The sequence below is a fragment of the Saccostrea cucullata genome, unplaced genomic scaffold (genome assembly GCF_032062105.1).
Source record: "Saccostrea cucullata isolate Sc308-1 unplaced genomic scaffold, CSIRO_AGI_Scuc_v1 ctg8205, whole genome shotgun sequence".
Lineage (NCBI taxonomy): Eukaryota > Metazoa > Mollusca > Bivalvia > Ostreida > Ostreidae > Saccostrea > Saccostrea cuccullata.
In genome coordinates, this window is record NW_026926671.1 from 10090 (window position 1) to 22489 (window position 12400).

Here is a 12400-nt window from a genome sequence, read left to right on the forward strand (position 1 = left end):
TGAAAGAAAACATCTAGGGCCTACCAGTTATTCTTTTTCACGACCCCGTGGCACAATGAATTAGAATAGTTTTTCTTACAAGTAGAACAGAAATAATTAGAAATGGCAGGTAATTTCAGGCATTTATAGTCAAATTAATTGAAGTTATTGATTATTTTGTGTGCAGTGTAACTGTAAATAATTTTAAAGTACTGAAATCCCTCTGTTTATGTTATGTTTTCATTAATTTTTCATCAAACACCTTTATTTTAGAATCCTTTACTACTAATCAAACTATGGGCTGAAGTAATTCACGGAGGTGTGGTTTAGTGTTGACCATGAATCGCAGGAAGAAGACGCTAGCCTATTTGATAGGCTTAGCCGTGATTGTATACTGCAGTGTCCAGGTGATGTACATGAAAGATGTTTACAGCCCTCTTCAGGTCCTGGCAGATGCACATAGTGAAGCCAAGAGGCTAATGCGGTTCATTACAGCATACCATTTCATGTGTAACAATACTTTGACTTTATCTAACACCACTAGTTGGCCTATCTGTATTGAACAAGATGGAGGAATCAACATGGATACATCGTTGCCAAAAGTTATATATTCCATTGGGTAGATAAATACTCTTTACTCTTTTTATATTAATTGCTAGTTTAATCCAAAAGCTCTCCCCCCCTTTTCTTGTACATATAAAGTATGTACTTGACAGATGTGTATTTTTCTTTGATAACAATGTAAAATTTGAAATGTTTTACTTGCTTTGAGTTTGAGAAAATTGTTTTAGACTTGCGGGTCAGCTGTGTAAAATGGTAGTTCAATATTTCAGCTATGGTTTATGTCCATCTATTATTGCAATTTTTATTTTTTCAGGCCTTCAAATTATGACTTTGAAGAGGCAATAGCTAGGAACATTTCCTGCAATGTTTATATTTTCTCCCATGAAAAACCTCCTCTAGATTTCTTCATGACCAAATCGAACTACACTCATTTCATACGATCTGCTGTTGTGCCAAATGATCCATCTGATTTTTCACGTAACTCATATGAAACACAGACATTAAATAATGCTTTGGCCATCCTGAAACACAAGTCAGTTGACATTCTAAAAATAGAGCATGTCCTTGACCCAAGTCGTTCCTATGACTTGCTGTATTATCTCATAAAAGATGGCATTATGAAGAGGGTCAATCAGGTCTACTTCTCTGTTTTAATAGGTAAGCGACTGGTTGGACAATTAATTATATATTTTAAAGTAAAAAAAAAAAAAGACTTTTACAGAAAAACAATTTTTTTTTAAAGCTAAAGGAAAGATCCTTTCAATGTACATGTAATTATTCTATAACTGTAGGATGTAATACATGTGATTGATTTTTTTTTCAGATAAGATAGATGACGACTACTTGTATGCTTGGTATCGAACTCTCTACAATCTGTTTCACAAGGCCAACTTTAGGTTGTATCACACTGCTACATCAAATCAACTCTGTCTCCAAGTCACCCTCATGGAATCTTGCCTGTACTACATGTCCTGGATCAAATCTCCAAGTCCAAGGGCATTCATCATGTATCCCCCTGCAGTTGATGGTAAGATTGTCAGATATTTATATTTTTAGTCTTGTTAGCTTAAAACAATATGATGCTCACTCCTCCATGGCACCTGATCCCACCTCTGATGTTTTGGAGGTCCGTGTTTGCTCTGCTCCAGTTTGTATGGACAGCTTGAAAACTGTTCATTGTCTCCATATATTTCACTTGCAAATTATCTACCGGTATTTTAAGTTATCAAATATTGTTTCCTTCTTTTCAAGTCTTAACACAGTTGCTAATATTGCAGAATATTTTCCATGTGACAGAAAATCACACTTATTTCTGATGCTCACAAATGATGATAGCTTTAAAGGTGCATTCTAGAATTTTTTAATTACTAGGTACTTATGAAAATGAGATGAAAAGGTTGGAAGGTTATTTGGACACTAAAAATTCACGATGCAAGGAAGTCAATCATGTCAGCATATCAGACAAAACCATTCTAGATCTTTGTATGGATGTCTTGAAGCTCAGGAAACCCTGTAAACTTGTCATCATCAAGTAAGGAATAACTTAAATATTACATGTATATAGTGGGATTTCATCGAGAACAAGAAAAATTATGTATCAAAAAAGAATTAACATTAAGTTTTGTGTATCCAAGAGGTAAAATGTTATAAGCTAAACCAAAGTGTAAAGGATGATATATGTAAAGTTTAAAAAAATTTTACTTTAAAAAGCATCAGTGATGTTTTCAGTATCAGATTTTGATACTTGTTGTATATTTTAATTTATAATTCAAGGGCTTTGATTGCAAAATGCTTCATTTCACTGCCAAAAAAAGAGGGATAATGAAAATTGTTAGGAAATCATCATTTATAAAGTGCACGCCTGAATGCAAAGCTTAACCATTCCTTTTCAGGGAGTCCAGATCCCCCATTACTGTGCAGTTTAAGGACCAGGTCTCGTGTGATGTATTTGTGATACAGGGATCAGAGCTGGGTATGGAAGGGGACGTTACTGTCTTCAGGACCAATAATGGAGGGTACGTGACAAAAACTGCTGGGGGGGGGGGGGCAAAAACTATTTTTGGGTCTTTTCAAAGATGATTTTATCTGGGAAATGCATGAATCATTGTTGAATGAACAAAAATTATGAACTGGAATAAATTTGTGTCATTGTGGAAGTAAAGATTTTCTTAAGTATAGAATATTGTTATTTTGAATCCTTGCAGTTATGACAGTTTTTGTTTGTATTTCAGAAACTTTGTTACTAATGTACAGACTCTGTCACTAAATGAAGCCATGTTCAGATATCTGAAAGCTGATTCATACAACTTCCTGTATACCGACGTTGACAAGGAATTCTGGGAGTTGCTGTCAATCATTCTAGATACTGCAGTCCTTCAGGTAAATTGAATTATTAACTTTATACCATATATTTTTAGGTAATTTTGAACACTTTTAAATTCAAAAGGAAGGGATGGGGGTGTTATTCTATATTTACAAATTTACAATATTAAATGAGGAATAATTCCGCAAGCAGGTTTAGCTTATTATTAAAAGAATAGATAAAAAGTATACAGTCAAACTTCAGTATCTCGAATTGATATCTTGTACAAATGAAATAGATATTGAAGTCCTGACAACTTTTTCTTTGTGTATTTTTAACCTCAATCTTTTTGAATCCCTATAGATACATGTATCCCAAAGCTTTTCTCTGTCCCATCAAATTTGAGATAAGAATGTTTGACTGTATATGAATATTACACTTTACTTTTGCATCATGTTATAATAAAAATGCAAATGATTATTACATGTAATAAGTGAAAGTACATGTACTAGGTTTTTTTGGCAACTTTATGATTATCTAAGGGACATACAATGTATGGCCAATGGTTGATTTAATCCTTTGATTTTTAATATCTATTTTAATAATTCCTTTAGGGTGTGGACCAGATGATCTCTGACTTGTCACTCTGGGAGGAAATCAGCCATATGAACATTCGGCAACGCTTCAGTGAACTCAAACGGCTGAATGCGTACGGACTTGAGTTACATCAGTACTTTGATCTTCAAGAGAGCGAGAGATTGTATTTTACCAGCCTGAAGCATAAGAAACAGAGACTAAGCTATATCAGGACAACTCAGAGTTTGAAATTGAAGTGATCTGTACCTTTTGTTTATGACTGAGATTTACCATGGGAAATATTTAGAAATTTCAGATGGAATACAACTGCGTTACATAGTAGCAAGAAAATCATTTTGTCATTTGAATGTATAAATGAAAAAAAGGCTTTTTAAAAGTATATCTGCCTACATATCAGAGTTCATATTGAAATGAATTGGCATTGAAGAAGAACATTAACACCTTAATGAAGGATGTTTCCACAGAAGAAAAACAGAAACATGTAATTTAATTCCATTTTATTGATTTTAATTTGAATTTAATTTTTTCATGCTTACTCACATGTGAAAGTTGAGATATTTTGCTATTTCTTTATGCTATAACATTTGCCAAAATCTCTTTTATCTATTTATTATCTATTTATTTTTATGAATGCATTTCTTAGTGCAGTCGGAAGGTTATGCTTATATACACATGATAGTACATGTCTTTTGTAATTTCTTTAATTCAAATGCTTACAGGTGATTTGGATACTGTTATCCAACACAGGTGATACAATATTTGATGAGATGCACAAATGTCAGATACATGTAGATATGTATACTTACCAGTATCTAAATAGATCCATAGATAAACTGTTTAGTATAGGGTTTTTGTGTGCAATGTATGTGTATATACCTGAGTTTTATTGTCTGTACCATCTACATGGATTTATACAAATTTTTGAATTATTGTCATTTGTTATGAAGAATGTTATTCCATTCATGATTAATATTGGAATAAGGACTGCTTGAAGAATGATGATAAATACATTGTTTGCATTATTTGTCATAGATTTTCATGTTATGTTTCCATGGTCGTAAATATTGACAAAATCATTGAGTTACCAGATTGAAGAGTATTCTTGTTTTATGTCTTAGCATTCTTCCATTCATTACCTTTAGAGTTCATTTATACATGTACATAAATTTATAAATATTTGCTTTTTTTATTTTTACCTTCTAGAAAAATATGTTCTTTTTTTAACAAAAATAAATGCATGTAATATTTTTTTAAATTTTTTATATGCAAAAATCTTTCCACTAGTTTGCCATATATATGGACATTTATCATGTATTTTCTTCAGCTAAACTAAGGTGAAGATCATATAATAATAAACAGAACACTCATTTACATTGAGATGGACTGAAAATATATTTCAGTTGTGTTTTACACATATGTTTCAAAGGTTGAAAGATAAACTATCCAAGAACACAACAACTTAATTTTTGGATGGCTGAACCTGCACACTCCAATTTCAACAAAACTATACAAATAAAATTAAATTTCCCATACTGGGGAAATTCTGTTCTATTTCCACTTTATTTTTCGTATTTTAAGTCTGCTTACTTTTACAAGTCAGAAAAAAGTTGAAAAGAAATTGTTTGCTAAATTTTTTTGTGTTCTGTCTAAAAATTTCGCTTAAAAAGTGATACAAGTGTAATAGCCCGCTAGTATATCAATGGTGCCTGTTTTGGAGGGTAACAATTGAAATTGACACCCCAAGGAAAACCATTGTTAACCGACGCGTCAGCGAAGGTTGACAATGGTTTTCCTTGGGGTGTCAATTTCAACTGTTACCCTCCAAAACAGGCACCATTTATCTTATTATACATGTACTGAATGTCTTCTTGATTTATGATGTCAGGAAAAAAATCGTCGATCGTCTTTACGTTCACGTTTAGAAAGCTTTCAAACTCCACGCTACTTCGAAAAAGATTTACTGACCTCTTTATTGTTTATTTGATACTCTAAGAGTCCTTTATCATCTAAAGTTTCGTTATTTCTGCACTCGCAAGCATGTTTCGTCTGTCGTTTGTTGTTTTCGAGTAAGCTACATCGGACGCAAGCTTTTATTGACGTCAAGTTTATTCCAGTTCTTTCAAACGCACAACTGACGTTTTGAGAATTCTACGGTGAATCGTACGTGCATAATTTCCACGCATGTGACATTACCGTTGTGTTACCCATTGTCACGTGTGTTGCTAAGGCTGAGGATAATAGAACGGATTGTTAACTGCGTCTAAACCAATCAGATTTTAGTATTTAACGTGAAAGTACAATAATATTTTTTGTCATCTGATGTCCGACAAACAAGAAATTAAATTGCTGTGGCCCAAGCATGTTTTCCCAGAGAGAACTTCTGCATAGTATGATATGACTAGCCCTATCATAAACCATTGATGCAGCTATTTCCATTTTAATCATTAATTGTGACACCTAAAAAAATTCATAAGACTAACTGTGCCTTGTCAAGTCATAAACATGTACAGGTACATTTGTACATCAAATATAAGAAAAGAAAATATTAAACACAAATCTGGAGCATCCACAGACTACACTCCTACTCGACAGATAAAAAATTGTTAACTGTATAGGCTACCATCACAAGCCAGAGGTTTTTTTTTGTCAATTTTTTCTTTTACAGATAGAATGACAACAAATCCCATGGCTTGCGATAATGCGTGTGGCCATTTATCCATTTTTTTTTTTTGACATATAAGATTACCATAGTATTAAGCTGAAACATTACCCAATTGAATAGTATACTGCATTAATCCAAACAGATTTTTTGAATTTCTTATGATTTCATCTAAGTTGAGTCATTTTTTTTTTTTCATTTGTTTTATAATATTTTGGTTTGAAATGCTTGTATATCTGTACATTGCTAAATTATTTAATAAAATGAATGAGGTACAAATGTCTTAGTGTTTTATAAGAGATTAATAATACTAGAAAGAGTTTGAGTGCTGTAATGTAGAGTCTGCTATTTATACAAATGTAAATTTAAAAAAAAGGAATAAAAATTAAAATTTTAGAATTCCCAATTTATTTTTACACCACATATATAAATACATGTACATGTTATGCTTGTAATTTAATACAAAAGTTTGACATAAATTTCATATACCGGTAGTTACCATTTGACACACTATATAAAACAAATTTTCCTCATGGCTACTTTCCTGCAGTGGCACATAAAATAATTAAATTTCTGATTCATTCTTTTGTTGCAGTTCCAAATTATATATCTTTTTCAAGCTGAAGAAAACAGTTGAATTTTTTAATCTCAACAATGGATCATATCTCAAGTACAATGGAAAAGCCAATGATATGTGTTGTTTTTTTTTTTTATTTCTTAAAATCTATTATCATTAAATTCTTCGGACATCTCTCACTTTTTTTCTTGATACCAATGTGTTTAAGATGATGAAGTTTGATTGATTGTTTTAGCTTAATGTCCTTGCCAACATTGTAAAGCATGAGAGGAAAAATTGGATTACCATTTATAATTGAATAAATTAACAGCCTGGCAATATTTGACTACAATAACTTAATTCAGTACAATTGTGGTATAATACTTGTGGAGAACAGTATATATATGTCTGTATTTCTTACTTAAGTTGCAGACTGTCATTCCTTTTTTATCACTGCATTTCATTTCCGGAAATCTGCATAGCATTTCTAACATTTTTTAAAATTTCATTTCCAACAATTTTTCTTTTCATTTCCAACATTTTCTTTTCATTTCCTGAATGTTTGCAAGGTATCTCTCGTGCAATTTAATATGTTAACCAAGACAGTGGAAATGGAATTTTCAAAAAAGTAATTAATTTCAAACCACATTTTCAAAATATTGATTTAAACATAAAGATTTTGTCTATAAACGACCTGTACATGTAGGACTAAAGAGAAAGAATTCAATGAGCATGAATTTTTTTCATTACCATTCATGTTGATTACATTAAATGTCAATGACTGAATCGAACTTATGTCCAAGACATTTGATACACTATAATTATTCTTATTAGATTAAATTTTTCATAAGTGAATTCTTCAATCCTGCTTCCATTATCAAAAAACACTACCTGAAAATGTTGGAGATGAAAACTTTGAAATGTCTGAAATGAAAAGTGAAAAATTTCTAAAAATTCTGGAAATGAAATGCAACCTTTATTATAACTCTTATAGATCTGCATCATACACACATGGGAATAAATTTAATGAGTAAATACTTGAAAAATTTAATCAGTTATAATCAGGAGTAAAAATATATGTACCCTGTACAGCCATAAGTGAAACTACATGAAATTCAATAAGCAGTTTAAATATTAAAAGCACAACAAGCATTGAAACACAAGTACATGTACAGTGAAAACTGTCTTATCTAACACTAGTGTAATCTGTTTCCCTGTGAATTCCAACTTGAATAATCATTCTAATTTTACTGTTGTCAATGTTCTATACACTGTATGATCTGACATGTTTATTCCCACACAAAAAAAACGCTGCCTTTCATAAAATAAAACACCACTAAAATATCAAGGACATAATTAACTTATCAAAATTATGATGTTATGAACGAGAGAACCATGAATCAAATTGCTCCTCCAAGTTGTCTTGGCAATTTTAGAATCCTTGGTCCTTCAATAGATGATGCTCGCTGACAACACTTATTTACTGAAGATGGGGGTTTGGGATGTAATTTACTTTTGTTCTCACCTTGGACATGAATCTATAGAATGTATGCCCCAAGAAAGATTAATGAACTCTTTATTAAAGGCTTATTTTCAAAGAAGTATGATACCCCCTCCCCTTGGGCAATAAACATTGGTGGGTGGGGTGTAAATGGGAATTACATTGACTGTCTGTCTGATTTGTTGTCCATGCATTTGAATCCAGTCCATATTTTTGTAAAGGAGAAACATTCAAAGATCATACTGGACACAAAATTTCTTACGACTCGTTTCTTTTGACCTTGGGACTTAAGGTCATTTGGGAAAGTTTGAGGTCCAGGGCAGAAATTTTCTAGAATTTTTGTTTGGCCAATAACTCTTGGAAGCTGACACTTGACAGAACAAGAGGCACTCGGGCCTTATAGGTCACCTGAGTATCATCTCACAACTTTCCAACAATTAAATTTGGACTGTGTTTTAAACCAGATCAGGCCATGAAATTCAAATTCACATACAATTTTGAATGAGGCACCATTGCTTATCATAACTATACACTTAGCATGCTTACTTTGGTTACTTAATACTCAGAGTAACAAAGAGAAAATGCATATCCACTTTATAACCAGTTGTGCACCCCACCCCAAAAGAAACCACTGACCCTTATTTCAAAATTCTAGGAATTTTATCATAAATTTTATTTCATCATAAATGGTTGATTAATAACAAGGAGCAGATTTCAAAACATTAATTTATTTTCAGACTATGTACCCCCCCCCCCCCAAGTACCCCTGACCCAGGGCCCTGAAATTGACCATTTTGGAAGAGGCAGCTTTCTTCATCATAAATATGTACTTAGATCATTGGCATAATACCCAGGAACAAAGGAAAAAATTTTCAAAGAATTCATGAATTTTCACTGTATAATCATTAGAGCCTCGTCCCACAGCCTTAGTCCCATAGAAGAATATTTGCAAAGAAATAATGCATTTTTACTAAATAATCTATTTAGCCCAGTCCTAGAACCCCTGGATCCATGAATTTCAAAATTTTGGTAGAGGACTCAACGCTGATTACAATCATCCCAACAGTTTGACTGTTTGATGTGCAGGAGTAAAGAAGATTTTTTAAAAAATTGCATCAATTTTAGTGGTTTAGGCCCCACCCCTTAGGTCCCAGGGGGGCCATGAAATTCAAAATTTTTGTTCCCCTTGACCCATAGATGCTTTATTCCAAAATTGGTTGAAAAAGGTTGTGTGGTTGCAGAGAAGAAGCTGAAAATGTTCAAATGTTAACACACGACGCACAATGCACAACGATGGAAGAATACGCATAGCAATAGGTCACGGTGACCTAAAAATTGCTTATGGTCTAAAGGTGTGTCATTAAGACGGTTTTGCAAGTTTAAGGTTACTGGCAGATGTGCTTGGCCTGTAACTTCTAATGGTGAAACATTAGAAGTTTTAATGTTGCACAATTAAGCTATCATTGTGAATCAAGGCCAGATAGGAAAGTTCAAGGTTACTTTGTCAGTGTGTACAAGAAAACTTTAAAATCATGACAGCATGGAGTATAATTTATGATTTTCTGAGCTTACTCACAGAACCTCTCAGTTTATCTCTACAGCTTTATCCCTCATCTTTTTTTGAAACCTTTAGGTGATGCTTATTTGCCTTAAACTTCAAACTTAACTGATAAAAAAAATCTGCAAGAACATGAAATTTATGTTAATATCTAATATCTGAGTATTTTTTCAGGAAAACTGGTTTACTCTTTCTCTATTCATGACAATCGTTTTAGTGTGGTGCATGTTGCTTTGAATGCCTGTCAGTACAAACCAAATGAAAACACATGCACTATCTTCAGCTACTTCATTGAATAAAATGAAAAAATAAATAAATTCAGAACATATAACAGTTTATTCTAAATGCTTCAAAATCATAACAAAATGAAACAAGTAATTTAAATGTTCCTGTCAATAAAACAATTAGTGACAGAATACCATTATCAGCAGTCATGCATTTCACAAAACATCATCATACATGCAATTCTTTAATGGAGGTTTTACAAACTGAAATAAAATGACAACACCAAGGAACTAGATGTTAAGTAGCTGTTTAGCAGTCGCTTACTTTCATATTGTACACTGATAATTGGGATATATATACATGTATGTTCAGAATTTTGAAAAATTAGGAAGTGTATATAAGAGATAAATTCATAAAAACCAAAATACATGTTTAACTGAATTTGACACACTATACATATTCTAAAGAATTTTATATATTCACAATTATTGCTAAAAAAATTGAATTCAAAAATTCTGCAAAAATACTTAAAATAACAATTTTTATTTAAATTTTTCAGACCGTCTTAAAAAAAAGTTTCATTGTCCTCTCCTGACAGACTGACAAAATATAGTTCAACTCAAAACTTTTTTTTCCATTCCAAGACACAATATTCTTTTTTTTTATTCCTCTTATCCAGTCAACAATTATGTTGAAATTTTCTGGAAAAAAAATTCCCCACCTATATACATGTACCATTACCAACCCAATAAATTCACCTTCAGTCGGGAGAGGGCAAGTAAATATCATTTTAAAGATGGCCTTATGATCTACTTTTTATTAAGCCACACTTGTAAGTGTGAGATCATATTTCAAAAAACTCTTGACAAACTTGTTATCTTTAGTTCATGGTTTCTGCATTGTTACTAGGTTTGAAAACAATTTATTTTCATTCTCATTCAAGTTTGTAAAGGATTATAAAATAAACACAATTAGCAAAATTCTTGTAACCATATTCTTACTTAAGTGTACACCGATATGAATGCATGTGGTGTTACTGAACCAAATGGTTTTTTTTATACATGTACTTATCAAATGAGGTCTCGGTAAATTTGTTATTAAGGTTAATGCCCTTGTAAGACAACCTTATTTTACAATTGCAAGTTCTCAAAAAGGATGTCATTAACATGATTTACAAAAATTAAAGCACTTCATAATACATAATGCATGTATACAAATGCATAGAAAGGTACTGATGTACCTTAAAAAGTCTTGAATTCTGATTTTCAAGTACATACAGCTCATGAGTTATGACTTCAATGATACAAATGGAAATGGAAAAAATTGCAAGTCTGGAATGTAAATTATAAAAAAAATTAAATTCCTACACCCTTTATACACCAACAGCTCCATATTCTAAATTCCAAGTCTCATACTGATGTAAACTTTCTGGTGCGACACTTCGTCGAATTCTTTTGAGGGCCTCCAAAAAATCCTTTTGTGTAATATTCCGTACCTATTTGAAGACATACAAAATATGTGTAGTTGTTAACATACCGGTACATGTATATTCAGAAATTAGATGTTACATAAATAAGAACTTTAATGTTACTGGAAAAAATGCATATGTCTCTATTTATTTTTGTCTTTAATGAACACATTTTTGAGATCATAGAACAGGTAAAACTTGAAAAGTACAAAACATCTTTGTTCTCTCTGAATCTGTTTCTTTAAATCTTACTTGATTTGCATCCACAGTCTTCACCTCTTTTGTTGATAAATCTGGAAGATAAAAATAATAATTAAGCTATTTACATTAATAACAAATACATAAACATCACAAACATGAAGATGTGTATGCTTAGTTTTAGGTGATTCTATAAACTCTCATCATTATACACGTACCTCTTATTGGACCAAGAGCTTCATCCTTTGCCAAAGCATTAAGATCACTACCTGAATAGCCCTCCGTCAATCTGAAGAAAATCAACATCATTTAAAATCATACGCATGATCACTCAATGAAACAGAATTTTTACATAAAATTCTGATTAGGACAATACATGAGAGATAAACTGACTGTGCAATGTGGTCTAACTCCTGACTAGAAAGGGGACTGCCATGTTTGGACAGAAGATGACTCAGCATATCTTTTCTCGTCTCTTTTCCAGGCATCTTTACATAAACTCTTTTAGCAAACCTCCTGTCAATATAGGAATAGAAACATGAAATTTTTGCACAACAGTGTAACTTAAATGTATACTCACCGTCAATAGAAACGCAACATCCGTACATAATTTTCACCCGTTAAATTAGGGTGTTGCGTTTCTATGGTAATATCAGGCATTTATAATCAAATAACTTGAAGTTATTGATTATTTTTTGTGCAGTGTAACTATAAATAATTTTTAAAGTACTGAAACCCCTCTGTTTATGTTATGTTTTCATTAATTTTTCATTCAAACACCTCTATTTTAGAA

General features: G+C 32.0%; 2 protein-coding genes across 2 annotated transcripts; one reads left to right on the plus strand and one right to left on the minus strand.

The window, feature by feature from the left end:
- Nucleotides 1-268: 268 nt before the first annotated feature.
- LOC134272372 (uncharacterized) lies at nt 269-4974 on the plus strand. Its single transcript, XM_062754617.1, has 7 exons — nt 269-598; nt 857-1200; nt 1367-1570; nt 1915-2074; nt 2436-2558; nt 2775-2922; nt 3460-4974. Exons 1-7 carry the CDS (start codon nt 318-320, stop codon nt 3679-3681), a joined length of 1482 nt encoding a protein of 493 aa, XP_062610601.1. The 5' UTR covers nt 269-317; the 3' UTR covers nt 3682-4974.
- Nucleotides 4975-10745: 5771 nt separating this feature from the next.
- LOC134272371 (spastin-like) lies at nt 10746-12130 on the minus strand. Its single transcript, XM_062754616.1, has 4 exons — nt 12001-12130; nt 11826-11896; nt 11662-11702; nt 10746-11436 (listed from the first exon to the last, which is right to left on the minus strand). The coding sequence occupies exons 1-4, from the start codon at nt 12093-12095 to the stop codon at nt 11314-11316; spliced, it is 330 nt and encodes a 109-aa protein (XP_062610600.1). The 5' UTR covers nt 12096-12130; the 3' UTR covers nt 10746-11313.
- Between the last annotated feature and the right edge of the window lie 270 nt (nt 12131-12400).